Below are 16,635 nucleotides of genomic sequence, written 5' to 3'. Positions count from 1 at the left end.
CCCTAACTCATCCTGAGTTAAAAGTTATGGAAGTTTGAAAAATGACCAAAGACTAACTTTTTACACTTGGGAAATTTCCAAGATATTTTTCGGTTTACGAGATGTTACAGTCGGGTGCTCGAGCACCTATAAACTTTGTTACAGAATATATATATCGATGTAGAAATTAAGTGAAATTTGTATAAAATTAACATAAAGCACCCAATGAATAAATGATCAAATTAGCGTAATGGCTTTTGGGTGGGTGCTTAAGACTATTTTAATGTTGTTGAACCAGGGTTTGAATGTTATTGTTAACATTTATTTTTCATAATTTCACTCCTCCACATTCAAAGCACTCATAATGTTTAAATTCTAGATCCGCCACTCATTAAAAATTATTACGAAAACTTTATATATAATTTATTTAATAAATATATGCATTTTTAATTATTTATGTTTTTTATTTATTTTTACTCTTCTCCATAGCAATATAAAACAAATCTCTTCATCATTCACCACCTCTAAAATAAGACTTTCCACCGCCATAGTCGTTGTTTCCACCACCGTTTTTATTGAATTCTTTTTTGTTGATTGCAAATAAATTTACAAAGTCATGTAATACTCTTGCAAAATCAATCTACCTAAATAAATAAAAAGAATTAGAGGAGGAAAAAATCATGAGGAAGGTGATGATGAAACTAATGGGGTTGGAAATCATGAACAACTTGGAGATATTATAAATGAAGATGATAAAGATGTGCAAAGGTGTGAATTTTGATGTAAATTAGGGAGGTGATAAAGGTGGATGTGGAGGTGGTAACGATTATTTCGCATATGAGAATGCTGAAAAGGATGGAGGCCCGACAAATTCACCTTGTGAGGAAGATTAAAAAAAAGAAGACCCACAATGTATCCCCTAATATTTTTCTCAAATCAATCTTTCAAAAAAAAAATTAGGGCTGCAAAAAGATTGAAGGCGTGTCAAGGCGTGTGCCTCACCACAAGGCAGATGGCTAGTTATCAACTTTCAAGGGGGTAATGAGTCCATTTTAAAATAGTTTATTGGGATAATAAGACTCCTGTATAATATAAGTGTGTTATTAAAAATTTGAATATAAATCGAAGGGTATTTTATCATTTTCTCTAAATTTAGTGATTCATAAATATATGTGTCCTTGTTAACTAGTAATGAATCTTTCTATTACAATTCTATTGAACGCTAAGTTAAGAAAGAGTGTTAAAGTTTTTACTGGTACTAGTTAAGTATCATTAGTTTCAATGTCGCTAAAGGCTTTAGAGACATATACAAAAAGTGACAATTGTCGCTAAAAATATATATTTAGCGCCAATTAAAAATTCAATACCGCGAATTATCATTTTTATTGTAGTATGGTAACCATTGGTTGTTGCATTTGTAAGTTTTTGATCTGCAATATTGTTGTTGCTACACTAAAGTGGATAGATCTAAAATGCTAACAATTGTTCTCAACCTTCATCAATGCCAATTAATTTGTCACTTTCCTTAAAATAAAATAAAAATAATAATTAAAAAACCCATCTATATTAAATTTGACATCATCTGGATAGGTTCTTACCAAGAAAAAATCTGTTTTTAAATAAGTATACTACTTTATAAAGCTTATTCCCAAAGAAATCATCAAATTGAGATTTGGCAAAGGTTTTTGGCAGTATTATTTTTTCCTTTTGAAAAGACAATTTTCTTAGTTTAGAGAATTGAGATATTTGACTAAACAAATACTCGTTAATTAAATAGGATAGTGATACGTCATAAATTAATTTGTTAATTGAGGTTATTATTTAGATTGTTAAAGATGAAGGGCAAAATAGATTCAAAAAGGTTGACGTCAAGGCATTTTAGGTCTGAATAGTAGAAGAAGAGTAATTTTCGAGTTATTCTTTTTTAAACAAACAAAAAAAGGAAACTAAGTCATTCTTTTTTAAGCGGAGGGAATAGTAATTTTTAATGTTTTAATTTAAAAAAGGAAACTAAGTCATTCTTTTTTTAGACGTGTCCAAATACATATATCTTTGGATACATGAGTTAAACTTGCATGTTATTTATTCTAGACATAGTGTATCCAAGTGGATCTACATGTATTTTATATATATAAAATATCTCTCTCGCCATTCTCATATGTATTTGATATCCAGATACAAGTGAATCACACTAGATATGTAGATGTTGTATCTAGTATGTATCTAGAGTAATTCGTATGTATCTGAGATACATAACAAATCTTGCTCGCCTTTCTCTCCATCTCGCTCGCCTCTCTCTCTACGTTAATGTATCTGGTAGCAAAACTACGTATATATCTAAAAGTGTATTTTTTTAAATATATAATAGAAAACTCTTAATTATTAATAAGACACCTAATATTTTTAAAATATAGATAATAATAGTATATATAATAACCAACTCTGTCTAGTTTTGGTTTTATAATGGAAAAGTTGTTTCTTTCCTCCATTTTAGTAGTAGTAAATTGTTTTGATGACTTTTTTTTTCTGTGAAATATCAATTAATTTTAATCTTTTTTTTCCTTATAAGTTTCAATAAACGCTTCTATTATTAATACTTGGAAAGAGTCCATAGGAACTTTAAGTTATTTTTCACGTTATAAGTATTTTAGCTTCGCTCCTGAATCTAATAAACGTATTAATAAAGTTTTGGTAAGATATTTTGGAATTTAATTAACTTTTATTTCTTCATTATGGAAGATTTTCTTTTACCTCGTATGAGTTATTATTATATTGATGTTGCAAGTTGCCTTCAAGTTTAAATGGCTGAACATATTTTTATGTATAAAATTTCAACAAATTTAATAAGCATCACATTGGCTTCTATCAATTTAATTATTTTTGCTAAAATACGTGTATTAACTATCATGAAAAAGTAAAATAAGTATTATGGCAGAAAAAACTACCTAATTACACAAACATACATACTTTGAAATAATTATATTTTATTTTAATTATATAATAATGTTATACCAAACTTCGAGTCAAGATGTATTTACATATACATGACTTCAAGTCAGATACATATAATTTTTTTGCTACTAGATACACAAAAATAGGGAGAGAGACAATCGAGAACAGGAGAGAAGCGAGCGAGATTTGTCTATTTGTCACAGATATATATGCAAATTACATGACTAAATACACATTAGATACATGTATCTAGCATGATTTACATATATCTGGGATACCAGATACATACGCGAGCGAGATATGAGAGTAGGAGCGAGATCTGTCTAGATATCTCAAATACATGCAAATTCACTTGAGTACAGTATATCAAGAACAGGTTACATTTTTAATTTTGACCTCATGTATCATGAGATACATGCATTTGAACGCACCAAATTTTGATAAAATTGTTAATAATGCAAACTAACATATATATAATTATAAGCTTCTAAAATAGTAAAATTGTTATGAGTTACGCATAAATTAATGACCGTGTAAAGCACGAATATATTTATTCGAGAAATATAGATTTTCAATTTGATTTTTTCTCTTTCAGTGACTTTTGCGCCTCATAAAAATCGAAAATTTAATATAGTAAAGCAGAGTAAATTAATTAAGTCAAGAGATAGGACTATGAATGATGAATGAAAATGAAATGTTATATTGGCCACATTATTATTATTATATCATAGTCAAGAAAGACGACTACTAATCAAATGAAATCTACCATAAATAAATATTTTCACTTTAGACTTTACATTTTGATACGTGAACTTATATATTATTTAATCAAATTGCATACTCACTCTATATGTGATACAATTCTAGAGATTTAAATAGTTTAAATTTAATCAAAAATTTATTCGTAAGATATTTAATATTTATATAGTTATAAATTATGTAAAAAGTATTAGTTACAGTAATTGATAATTCAAAATATTTAAAAGTTACATAAAAAATTTATGATGAAAATAAACATATTTAAATCTCGAAATCTAAAATATATCACGTAAACTGAGACAGAACGGGTGGTAGTTATCCATTTATGTTGTCTTCTTTTATCGCACACTATAATTGACATTTCTTTTCCTTCTACTTTTCTTGCTTCTCGAAAGTAAATCAATTTTTCCTAATATACAATCCAATAATTATATCCATAACTATTGCATGAGTATTTAATTCGAGTTGTCATGAATATATCTACTTTTCTCAAAGCACAAATTAAGAGGAGTTTTACGCAAATAAACCTCATAATTACTTTATCATTAATTCGTCCAATTAACAATATATACGAAAAAAAATAATTATATTATGTCTTATCAATCAGTATAATAGGATAAAGAATTTAGTCCATCAGTATAATTATAATTTACTTTATTCATGAAGGTAAAACCACAACTCCATTTCATAACTCTTTTCATAAAATATTTCACAAACACCAACTTTAATTACAAGTGCATATAATTAAGAGGTATTGAGTCGAGTTCAAGCTTTGAATCTATATGAATTTTTTTTATTGAGAGTGTTATTCTCGAATGTACCCCAGCCCCAGACTGAACTTCAATTTCTCTCTTTGTAATGTAGCTCTAGGAATATCATCAACACTTGGATCTGCAGCCTACCTTGAATTTATTTAAGCAATCAAAATCAAACTTAAAATTCCTTAAATATTTTTAAGTCAAGAAAAACAACTATCATTTCTTAAGTCAAATAACTTGATATTATATATATTTCTCTTCCACAAAATATACGTAAATCACACAAGATACATATATCTGAGATATCAGATATATTCTGAAATACATATACATAAGAAGAGATGTGAACGAGAAAAGAGAGTACAGAGTGAGATAAAGAAAGACAAGTTAAAAAGTAAGAAAAATATGAATTCATTGCATCTCAAAAAAAAAATTACACATAATTATTGCAATTTTCAATATAATAATTCCTAGTTGTCACTTGTCAGTAATATTCTTCTTCTTCTTATATATAACCCCTAATATATAGCTAACTTCCTATAATACATATTTTTGTGATCAATAATTATGTCTAGCCAAAAATTTGTTCGTCCAATTTTTGACAATCCATTTTTGAACATTGAAGAATTACCAAATGATACAATTAAACGTCAACCTGAACCCCTCACACAAGCCAATTTTGATCCCAATGGTACTTCTTTAGTCATATCTAAGGATGTAGACCTAGACAGCAATAAAAAAACATGGATGAGAATCTACGTACCACGACGAATAATTGCAAATCATGACGATGATAAATTGCCAGTTATTTTCTACTATCATGGCGGAGGCTTTGTCTTCTTTCATGTTAATAGTTATGGTTCGGATCTATTTTGTCAACAACTATCTGAGAAACTTGACGCGATGATTATTGCCCTTGAATATCGTTTGGCCCCTGAAAATCGACTTCCTGCAGCTTACGATGATGCCATAGATGGGTTAAATTGGATTAAATCAACTCAAGATGAATGGATTCAAAATTATGCTGATTTGAGTAATGTTTATCTTTTTGGATCAAGTTCTGGTGGAAACTTGGCTTACCATGCAGGTACTTTGTTAGAGTTATTTGGATTCAAGATTTAAAATTGATACATTCAATTCTCTATATATTTATGTTCATTATAGTAACAAAGTATCTTAGTTTAACTGGATACTAAATTTTTGAATTTTATGATTTCAAATTAAAATATCATGATGTGTAGTATTTTCAAACTGGTGGCGTAAATTTACGACAAAAAAGGTTTGGGATAACGGTATCATTTACTTCCTTTCTTTCAATTTATATGATTTAGTTTTCTTTTTAATCAGTAAAAAAGAGTTATATCACATTTTCTTTGTTGACAAATATTTAACAATATTGTCAAATAGTTTATGCTTGTCGAGTCCCAGTTATTTGGCAAGAAGTCTACATTAGGTGTACTCTTTTTAAGGTTAGTTTGGTAACATTGTAAAGTATTCCTTTTAAGTTTCTGTAACTATGTGCTTAATCAAACTATATATTAGGTAAGGAGGGAATAATAAGGAGATTAGCTAGCTTTGATTAGAGTACATCCCTTTTATTAACCGTCTAAATTTATATGTATTGAACTAATTATAATTTTTATGGGCTAATTAATTCACCTTTACCTACAGGGTTACGCGTAGCATCTTTTTCAGACAAAGAACTAGAACCAGTGAAGATCAAAGGGCTTATCTTGCATCAACCATATTTCAGTGGAAAAAATAGGACAGAATCTGAAGAGAAGCTAAAAGATGATCCAACTTTGCCATTTCAAGCAATTGATAAGATGTTTGACTTGTCCTTACCAAAAGGAACACTAGATCATGATCATGAATATTCCAACCCATTACTTAACGGAGGGTCAAAGCATTTAGATGATATGATCACACGAGGCTGGGGGATCCTTGTCACCGGTGTCTCTGAAGATCCTTTAATCGATGCCTCGCGCAACTTTGCTGATTTTATTGAAAAGAAAGGTGTAAAAACTTTCAAGCTCTTTGGAGATGGTTACCATGTTATTGAGTTGTTTGAGCCATCTAAGGCTGCAGTCTTATTTGATGCCATTAGGGATCTCATATCTGCTACTAAAAATTAAAAGTATTGAGTTTGTTTTGTTATATTTCCTTTTGTGCAAATAAGAGAGGAGTGTATAGTATGCATTCCTTTGTGTGTAAGATTACTTTAAGTTGTTATATTTTTCTCATGAATAAAAGTTTTTAGGATTGAGTTAGTTCTAATATCTACTAAATTTGTAAGTTTAAAGACATAATATCATCACCCAAAAATTAGTTGCAAAGCATACATATGTATGATATTATTTTCTGATCCTTCGCATGGATGTTGGTGAGAAATTTAGACTTTGAAATTTATTGAATGTGAAATATTCAATAAGACAAGAATAGAATTTATGAAAACCATGCATGTGATTAATCAACCCCAATCATTTTTATCAAATTCAACTTAACTTCTATTAAAAAGGATGTGCTGGCAAAGTTTTAAAAATTGATTCTACTTTGTTAGACCCACAACTAAAAGCTTGTTCAACTAGACAAACTTATGTACTAATAAACATTATCATAATTTCATAATTTTTACTACACACTCTCTTCTCTCTCTTTTGCATGAGACAGTAATAGTTGAGTGGTTGATTCGATTCCTTGGAAAACTTTATTCTTTGTGTTTCACAATAACCTGTGCACCACTCTTTTTCTAGCTTAGCTTGTGCAATCCTATAGGCAGAGAGAGTAGTATGGTGGGATATTGATCAACAATGAAGCTCTCCAAGTGATTGAATCCACCACTCAACTGCTACTATTTTACGTAAATGAAAGAGAAAAGTAAAACATGAAATGATAATAATAAATAATAGTATGCAAGTATGTCTAGTTGAACATGTTTTAAGTTTTGGGGTCCAGCAAAGTAGGATAATTTTTTGAATTTGCAACCATTTCCTCTTTAAATAGATGTGAATATGAATGTGATGAAAATGATTGGGGCTGATTAACCAAGACTCATATAGAAAAGTGTCACTTTGGTATGAAGCTTTTCCTATCAAAGGCGACTTTAACAGTTTAGTCCTATAAAAAATGTAACAATAGTATGTAGTTTTGATGATTGACAAAGTATTTTGATGTTTTACAAAGTAAACTATGTTGCATTGTTTATTATCATCAAAAAGGGAGAAATTGTTTGGAAATAGGTGAACATATAGATGATTAATAAACTTAACGTGGTTCATCTTATATATAATCAATTAGGTTAATCAAATCCGCACACATGAATGCAGACAACCTGTATAGATATGAGAGATTGCAGCAAAGAAAAAACTAATAAATTTATAAATAAAAGTGTAAAAAAAGAAACAACTTAAATGAAGAAGCAAAATAAGAGTTAAAGTAAAGTCCAAAGAGGAGTCAAAGTTTCTTATAGGATGAAACTCCTCTAGTAATCTTCACCATGACATATATGGTAAGTATATATAATGAAAAAATAATAAATCATGAAGATTATACTAATATCGAACATGAAATTATTTTCAAACAAATTAAAAAAAATAAGACTTAAAACTTAAAATAAATGAATCACGATGACATTGATGATAACTGATATTCAGTATAAAATACATACATTTAGTTGTTATAAAGTCTTTATATGTGTTTTTATACCATCATTTAATCATTATTATAATCATTATATGCTTATGAGTGTACTTGTTTGCACAATTTTTTTACAGCTAATAAGCATGTTTGAAAGAAAATTTGAAGTGTTATGGAGTTTTAAAGTCGGAACAGAGGAATGAAGAATGTTATCAAGACTGAGTCTGAGATTCAATAGTCAAATGAACATACAAAATATTAAGAAAATTGTGAGAGTTCTACAACAAGTCACATGCGGTGCGATCATGCTACCAGGCTTGTGCTGCATCAAGAGAAAAACATGTATCAATGCTAAAAAGGGAGTTATCGTTGTCAACCGTGGCCACACTACCCATCCCGGTTCGTGTGATATTTATAAAAAATGATAAATAATCTTAAGAATGGGAAAAAATCGTCATACAATAGTCTTGTTTAAGGTGAGCCCATGTATCTAAAGATTAGTAAAAATCACTTATCCTATGAATTGAGTACCTACCAACTAGCCATGAAAACCACATGATGTCAAGTGTTTAAATGTAAGACAATCCGAACAAGAGTTCCTATGGTTATTTTTCAAGTAATCATAGAGGAGATCTTATATATGCTCAAAGACAGGAAATTCATGAGAAAACAGATATTGAGGAAGAGGCAATTGCAATCAAAAAGATCATTTATCATTGTGTTTCTATGAGCCTCAATAAGATGATTTTTAAGATTGATTCTTTAGACATTATTCGAGTTCTTTTTTAAATTTGGGAGATTCTGTGGCAGATTTCAACTATAATAGGACACATTCAGTATCTAGCTTAGTTATGTCAAGTGAGACTTCAACATGTTTCCAGAAAGGAAATTCATTAGCAAATTAAATTACTACTGTAGCCTTTGAAAGGGTTGGACAACAATGATTTTTTCCACCTTTCGTAAACTTCCAAGCAACGAAAGAAACACTATTAACTTAGAAAAGCCGATAATACCTAATTTGAGAATACAACCTAGAGAAATGAAGCAGAATGAAAACATAGAGGAACACAATTTCATTATTACATGATATTAAAAGTAGTATATATCATGAAAATGGGGGAGTTTCAGAAGATTTGAAACAAGAAAGCAATTTGGCTAAATATTCATACACAACTGAAGATTTCTTTTCAATTATTCAAAACTCACTGTTACTTCTTTAGTTATAAAAAAATGAGTCACTTTATAGAATGTCATCAGAAAGGAAACACCTGAAGAATCAACAACCAACTCTTTTCTGGATTCCACATAGAAAATGCATCCAACCAAAATATCTCTCTCCTGACAAAAAGAAGTTTATTGGTTAGAATTAGACGATAAAGACATCAAGGCTTTTTTATTTTATTTTTTTGAAAAAATGACACTCGCCTGGCCCTGCTCAGATCAAGAAATGTGATTAGGAATGACAACAAACATGGAAAGAAGAAATGAGATAACATTAGCTACTTACAAGGAATTGAAAGCCAGACCACGGACTTGGTTCCTTTATAAGATCTATCTTAGGAAACCACTAGACCACCAGATTAAGTCTCCATTATTGAAATAGAGGAAGTCGAAAATTGCGGGAAAGAAATGAAGAACAAAATACAAAAACATACCTCTACAAGCTAAGCAAGAATGATATTAGAAAGAACAAGAAAAAGGGGTTAAGGACCCACAACAAATGGTGGAGGAAGGTGGAATTCCACAAAGCTCCAAGCATTTGCAGTAATATGAAGGACAAGGATGAGGAGCACAAATTTATGAACCCTTATTTTTTAGGGTTTCTTTATAAATACCTAAAGGATCATTTTAATGGATTGGGCTATTTCTTTTTTGGGCTAATCCTTTGTTTTGGATTGGCCCATGCTTGTACATACTTTATTAATGAATAAAAAGATTTTGATGCTCCAAATTATTATTTTAAAAAAAATTAAATACTTTTAAATTTTAAACATAATTCAGAAAAGATATTTTATAATAATGCAAGATATATAACTTAACTATAGATATAAAAATTATACTAAAATCAATATTTTTATGCCCTTCTTCTAACCAATCAAACTCATATTTAATGCAACATCTATGCAAGAAATTAATATGTATATATTATATTTAATTTATATCATATTTGGATTGTTTAACATATTCTAATCACGATTTCAATTTTGAAGCTTTTGAAATTATGGTTAATTTAGGATTAATAGTTATAATTACACTTGAATTTATTAATTTGCATGCACATGTAGATATATTTTTATAGATATTACTTAGCTTAAAACAAAAAAGAATATATATCTGAATTTAGACATGTTTGCATGAAAGTTATTCTTTTTTTTTTATCATTACAAGTCAGACACTAAATCGAATCAAGTAAAATTCCTAAAGTATTATTTTGTGATCCAATAACTTTTGCAGATTCAATATAATTACTGATATTATTCCTCAATTTCGAATTAAACCTTCTCATATACAAATGCTCCTTGAATAATTGCAATATTATGAAAGCAAGGGTTCATGTATTTTCTATATATACTATGAAATAACTTCCTTTTCAACATATGTGTTCTTTGACAATTTAGAGTTCTTATTACATTAGTTGTTGCTGTTATTTGTAATATATTAAATTGTTTAGAGTTTAATGTCTGAGTTAATTGGCAGGACAAATACTTAATTGGAAGAGACATTATATATACTATTTATTATAAATTTAGGAGAAATTGGTCAAAAGTCCTCCTAATCTGTATTTAGATTTTTAGCTATACATACACTTTAGCTTTACCGAAGTCGTATCACCCACCTCAATTTTTAATAACTGTAATAATTATCTCTCTAAACACTTAGTTGACAATGTGAGTGTATTTTACTCTCGGAAAGTGAACATCAAAATCTATTACTAAAACTTTATTCTTAATATTTTTTTCAATAAACATATGTATTTTTAATTATTTTGTTTAAGGCCACAAGGTCAAAAGGACAATTTTGTACATTTGACATAACTTTAATTTAGGACCATAAAATTCAAAAGTCTTCTTTATTTATTTAAACTCCGTGCCAAGTCAAATCAGATCATTCTTTATGAAACGGAGGGAGTATTATTTTTGAAATACATCGATATTCGATTTGGAAAGTTTTATTTTATTGTGAACTCCAAAATTATTGTTGCCCTCCCATTATGAAACTAGCTTGAAAAAAAAAAAGTCAATCAGCGTTGGGTCCACAAGATAGTGCCACGTAGTCCGAAAAGTGGTAGAAAATTATTAATAAAATAAGTTCAGAGGGATAATAGGACCTTAGTATAGTATAAGTGTCTCTCTTATATTTCGGGCATAGGTTGAGAGGTAATTATTTATTATCCCTTTATTAAATGCTAAGTTTGTAACCATTGATTTGTTGCATTGACAGTATTTTCTGTATTGCTTTTTTCTGTTTATGTTTAAAGCAATATATATATATATATATATATATATATATATATATATATATATATATATATATATATATATATATTACACATAATTATTGCAATTTCCAATATAATAATTCCTAGTTGTCACTTGTCAGTAATATTCTTCTTCTTCTTATATATAAGTCTATATATAGATTATCATAATAACCCCTAATATATAGCTAAGTTCCTATAATACATATTTGTGTGATCAATAATTATTATGTCTAGCCAAAAATTTGTTCGTCCAATTTTTGACAATCCATTTTTGAACATTGAAGAATTACCAAATGATACAATTAAACGTCAACCTGAACCCCTCACACAAGCCAATTTTGATCCCAATGGTACTTCTTTAGTCATATCTAAGGATGTAGACCTAGACATCAATAAAAAAACATGGATGAGAATCTACGTACCACGACGAATAATTGTAAATCATGACGATGATAAATTGCCAGTTATTTTCTACTATCATGGCGGAGGCTTTGTCTTCTTTCATGTTAATAGTTATGGTTCGGATCTATTTTGTCAACAACTTTATGAGAAACTTGACGCGATGATTATTGCCCTTGAATATCGTTTGGCCCCTGAAAATCGACTTCCTGCAGCTTACGATGATGCCATAGATGGGTTAAATTGGATTAAATCAACTCAAGATGAATGGATTCAAAATTATGCTGATTTGAGTAATGTTTATCTTTTTGGATCAAGTTCTGGTGGAAACTTGGCTTACCATGCAGGTACTTTGTTAGAGTTATTTGGATTCAAGATTTAAAATTGATACATTCAATTCTCTATATATTTATGTTCATTATAGTAACAAAGTATCTTAGTTTAACTGGATACTAAGTTTTTGAATTTTATGATTTCAAATTAAAATATCATGATGTGTAGTATTTTCAAACTGGTGGCGTAAATTTACGCCAAAAAAGGTTTGGGATAACGGTATCATTTACTTCCTTTCTTTCAATTTATATGATTTATTTTTTTTAATCAGTCAAAAAAGAGTTATATCACATTTTCTTTGTTGACAAATATTTAACAATATTGTCAAATAGTTTATGCTTGTTGAGTCCCACTTATTTGGCAAGAAGTCTACATTAGGTGTACTCTTTTTAAGGTTAGTTTGGTAACATTGTAAAGTATTCCTTTTAAGTTTCTTTTAACTATGTGCTCAATCAAACTATATATTAGGTGAGGAGGGAATAATAAGGAGATTAACTAGCTTTGATTAGAGTACATCCCTTTTATTAACTGTCTAAATTTATATGTATTGAACTAATTATAATTTTATGGGCTAATTTTGTCACCCTTACCTACAGGGTTACGCGTAACATCTTTTTCAGACAAAAAACTAGAACCAGTGAAGATCAAAGGGCTTATCTTGCATCAACCATATTTCAGTGGAAAAAATAGGACAGAATCTGAAGAGAAGCTAAAAGATGATCCAACTTTGCCATTTCAAGCAATTGATAAGATATTTGACTTGTCCTTACCAAAAGGAACACTAGATCATGATCATGAATATTCCAACCCATTACTTAACGGAGGGTCAAAGCATTTAGATGATATGATCACACGAGGCTGGGGGATCCTTGTCACCGGTGTCTCTGAAGATCCTTTAATCGATGCCTCGACTTTGCTGATTTTATTGAAAAGAAAGGTGTAAAAACTTTCAAGCTCTTTGGAGATGGTTACCATGTTATTGAGTTGTTTGAGCCATCTAAGGCTGCAGTCTTATTTGATGCCATTAGGGATCTCATATCTGCTACTAAAAATTAAAAGTATTGAGTTTGTTTTGTTATATTTCCTTTTGTGCAAATAAGAGTGGAGTGTATAGTATGCATTCCTTTGTGTGTAAGATTACTTTAAGTTGTTATATTTTTCTCATGAATAAAAGTTTCTAGGATTGAGTTAGTTCTAATATCTACTAAATTTGTAAGTTTAAAGACATAATATCATCACCCAAAAATTAGTTGCAAAGCATACATATGTATGATATTATTTTCTGATCCTTCGCATGGATGTTGGTGAGAAATTTAGACTTTGAAATTTATTGAATGTGAAATATTCAATAAGACAAGAACAGAATTTATGAAAACCATGCATGTGATTAATCAACCCCAATCATTTTTATCAAATTCAACTTAACTTCTATTAAAAAGGATGTGGTGGCAAAGTTTTAAAAATTGATTCTACTTTGTTAGACCCACAACTAAAAGCTTGTTCAACTAGACAAACTTATGTACTAATAAACATTATCATAATTTCATAATTTTTACTACACACTCTCTCTCTCTCTTTTGCATGAGACAGTAATAGTTGAGTGGTTGATTCGATTCCTTGGAAAACTTTATTCTTTGTGTTTCACAATAACCTGTGCACCACTCTTTTTCTAGCTTAGCTTGTGCAATCCTATAGGCAGAGAGAGTAGTATGGTGGGAATATTGATCAATAATGAAGCTCTCCAAGTGATTGAATCCACCACTCAACTGCTACTATTTTATGTAAATGAAAGAGAAAAGTAAAACATGAAATGATAATAATAAATAATAGTATGTAAGTATGTCTAGTTGAACATGTTTTAAGTTTTGGGGTCCAGCAAAGTAGGATAATTTTTTGAATTTGCAACCATTTCCTCTTTAAATAGATGTGAATATGAATGTGATGAAAATGATTGGGGCTGATTAACCAAGATTCATATAGAAAAGTGTCACTTTGGTATGAAGCTTTTCCTACCAAAGGTGACTTTAACAGTTTAGTCCTATAAAAAATGTAACAATAGTATGTAGTTTTGATGATTGACAAAGTATTTTGATGTTTTACAAAGTAAACTATGTTGCATTGTTTATTGTCATCAAAAAGGGAGAAATTGTTTGGAAATAGGTGAACATATAGATGATTAATAAACTTAACGTGGTTCATCTTATATATAATCAATTAGGTTAATCAAATCCGCACACATGAATGCAGACAACCTGTATAGATATGAGAGATTGCAGCAAAGAAAAAACATAATAAATTTATAAATAAAAGTGTAAAAAAAGAAACAACTTAAATGAAGAAGCAAAATAAGAGTAAAAGTAAAGTCCAAAGAGGAGTCAAAGTTTCTTATAGGATGAAACTCCTCTAGTAATCTTCACCATGACATATATGGTAAGTATATATGATGAAAAAATAATAAATCATGAATATTATACTAATATCGAACATGAAATGAAGCAGAATGAAAACATAGAGGAACCTTCCGTAAACTTCCAAGCAACAAAAGAAACACTATTAACTTAGAAAAGCCGATAATACCTAATTTGAGAATACAACCTAGAGAAATGAAGCAGAATGAAAACATAGAGGAACACAATTTCATTATTACATGATATTAAAAGTAGTATATATCATGAAAATGGGGGAGTTTCAGAAGATTTGAAACAAGAAGCAATTTGGCTAAATATTCATACACAACTGAAGATTTCTTTTCAATTATTCAAAACTCACTGTTACTTCTTTAGTTATAAAAAAATGAGTCACTTTATAGAATGTCATCAGAAAGGAAAAACCTGAAGAATCAACAACCAACTCTTTTCTGGATTCCACATAGAAAATGCAACATTAAGTTTCACTGGAGGAACATATCCAACCAAAATATCTCTCTCCTGACAAAAAGAAGTTTATTGGTTAGAATTAGATAATAAAGACATCAAGGCGTTTTTATTTTATTTTTTTGAAAAAATGACACTCGCCTGGCCCTGCTCAGATCTAGAAATGTGATTAGGAATGACAACAAACAAGGGAAAAAGATAACATTAGCTACTTATAAGGAATTGAGAGTCAGACCACAAGACTAGGCACCTTTACAAGAACTATCTTAGGCAACCACTACATCACCAAATTAAGTCTCCATCATTGAAATGGAGAAAGTCGAAAATTGAGGGAAAGAAATGAAGAACAAAATACAAAAACATACCTCTACAAGCTAAGCAAGATTGATATTAGAAAGAACAAGAAAAAAGGGTTAAGGACCCACAACAAATGGTGGAAGAAGGTGGAATTCCACAAAGCTCCAAGCAGCAATATGAAGGAAAAGGATGAGGAGCACAAATTTATGAACCCTTATTTTTAGGGTTTCTTTATAAATATCTAAAAGGTTCATTTTAATGGGTTGGGCTATTTCTTTTTGGGTTAATCCTAATTTTGGATTGACCCATGCTTGTACATACTTTATTAATGAATAAAAAGATTTTGATGCTCCAATTTTTTTTAAAAATAATTAAATACTTATAAATTTTAAACATAATTCAGAAAAGATATTTTATAATAATGCAAGATATATAACTTAACTATAGATATAAAAATTATACTAAAATCAATATTTTTATACCCTTCTTATAACCAATCAAACTCATATTTAATGCAACATCTATGCAAGAAATTAATATGTATATATCATATTTAATTTATATCATATTTGGATCCTTTAACATATTCTAATCATGATTTTTAAGTTTGAAGCTTTTGAAATTATGGTTAATTTAGAATTAATAGTGATAATTACACTTGAATTTATTAATTTGCATGCACATGTAAATATATTATTTTAGATATTATTCAGCTTATAACAAAATGAATATATCTGAATTCAGACATGTTTGCATGCAAGTTATTTTTAACCTTGTCAAATAATTTCAAAAGTTTAAAATGACTTAAAAGTAGGTTTAACCAACTTTTACGTCAATTCAATCAGACTCTAAGTAAAACTATGTATATATGTAAAATTCATAACAATAGTTCGACACAATCCTCAACTTCAATTATATAAATTTACTTTGAAGGAGGAACAATATTTTTGTGTAAGATTGTCCCTTTAAAAGAGACTTAAGTGTTTGATTATAAAAAATAAGGATATTATTATTACATTTTCCTAGGAATATACTGTTTAAGTCTTCTTTGTTAAGAAAAGTTTCGCTCCAAAGTGGGACTTTTCTATACAAACCTTTATTAATCAACCCCACTCATTTTTATTAAATTCAGCTTAAGTTCTCTTTAAAGAGGATGTGGTTTAAAAGT

At 29.1% G+C, this 16,635-nt stretch overlaps 1 protein-coding gene, 2 long non-coding RNA genes and 1 pseudogene across 3 annotated transcripts; 2 read left to right on the top strand and 2 right to left on the bottom strand.

Moving 5' to 3' along the window:
• The first annotated feature begins 4,723 nt into the window (after positions 1–4,723).
• On the top strand, positions 4,724–6,718 carry LOC138340562 (probable carboxylesterase 120). Its single transcript, XM_069292397.1, has 2 exons — positions 4,724–5,535; positions 6,120–6,718. Exons 1-2 carry the CDS (start codon positions 5,016–5,018, stop codon positions 6,581–6,583), a joined length of 984 nt encoding a protein of 327 aa, XP_069148498.1. The 5' UTR covers positions 4,724–5,015; the 3' UTR covers positions 6,584–6,718.
• A 1,413-nt stretch (positions 6,719–8,131) lies between these two features.
• Positions 8,132–10,149, bottom strand: LOC104645130 (uncharacterized). Its single transcript, XR_739000.4, has 3 exons — positions 9,592–10,149; positions 9,353–9,422; positions 8,132–8,406 (listed from the first exon to the last, which is right to left on the bottom strand). It is a non-coding gene; the product is annotated as an uncharacterized lncRNA (long non-coding RNA).
• A 1,604-nt stretch (positions 10,150–11,753) lies between these two features.
• On the top strand, positions 11,754–13,497 carry LOC138340656 (probable carboxylesterase 120; annotated as a pseudogene).
• A 1,435-nt stretch (positions 13,498–14,932) lies between these two features.
• LOC138340708 (uncharacterized) lies at positions 14,933–15,654 on the bottom strand. Its single transcript, XR_011213445.1, has 2 exons — positions 15,536–15,654; positions 14,933–15,224 (listed from the first exon to the last, which is right to left on the bottom strand). It is a non-coding gene; the product is annotated as an uncharacterized lncRNA (long non-coding RNA).
• Positions 15,655–16,635: the final 981 nt, after the last annotated feature.

The sequence above is a fragment of the Solanum lycopersicum genome, chromosome 12 (assembly GCF_036512215.1).
Source record: "Solanum lycopersicum chromosome 12, SLM_r2.1".
Taxonomy (NCBI): domain Eukaryota; kingdom Viridiplantae; phylum Streptophyta; class Magnoliopsida; order Solanales; family Solanaceae; genus Solanum; species Solanum lycopersicum.
Note: the sequence above shows the minus strand (reverse complement) of the source record. Positions and strands in the feature narration are given on the sequence as shown.

Excerpts from the sequence above, each read along its gene's own strand:
- LOC138340562 (XM_069292397.1), top strand. The coding sequence starts at position 5,016 with ATGTCTAGCCAAAAATTTGTTCGTCCAATTTTTGACAATCCATTTTTG. Across the intron at positions 5,536-6,119 it reads AAACTTGGCTTACCATGCAG|GGTTACGCGTAGCATCTTTT; the intron begins GTACTTTGTTAG and ends CTTTACCTACAG.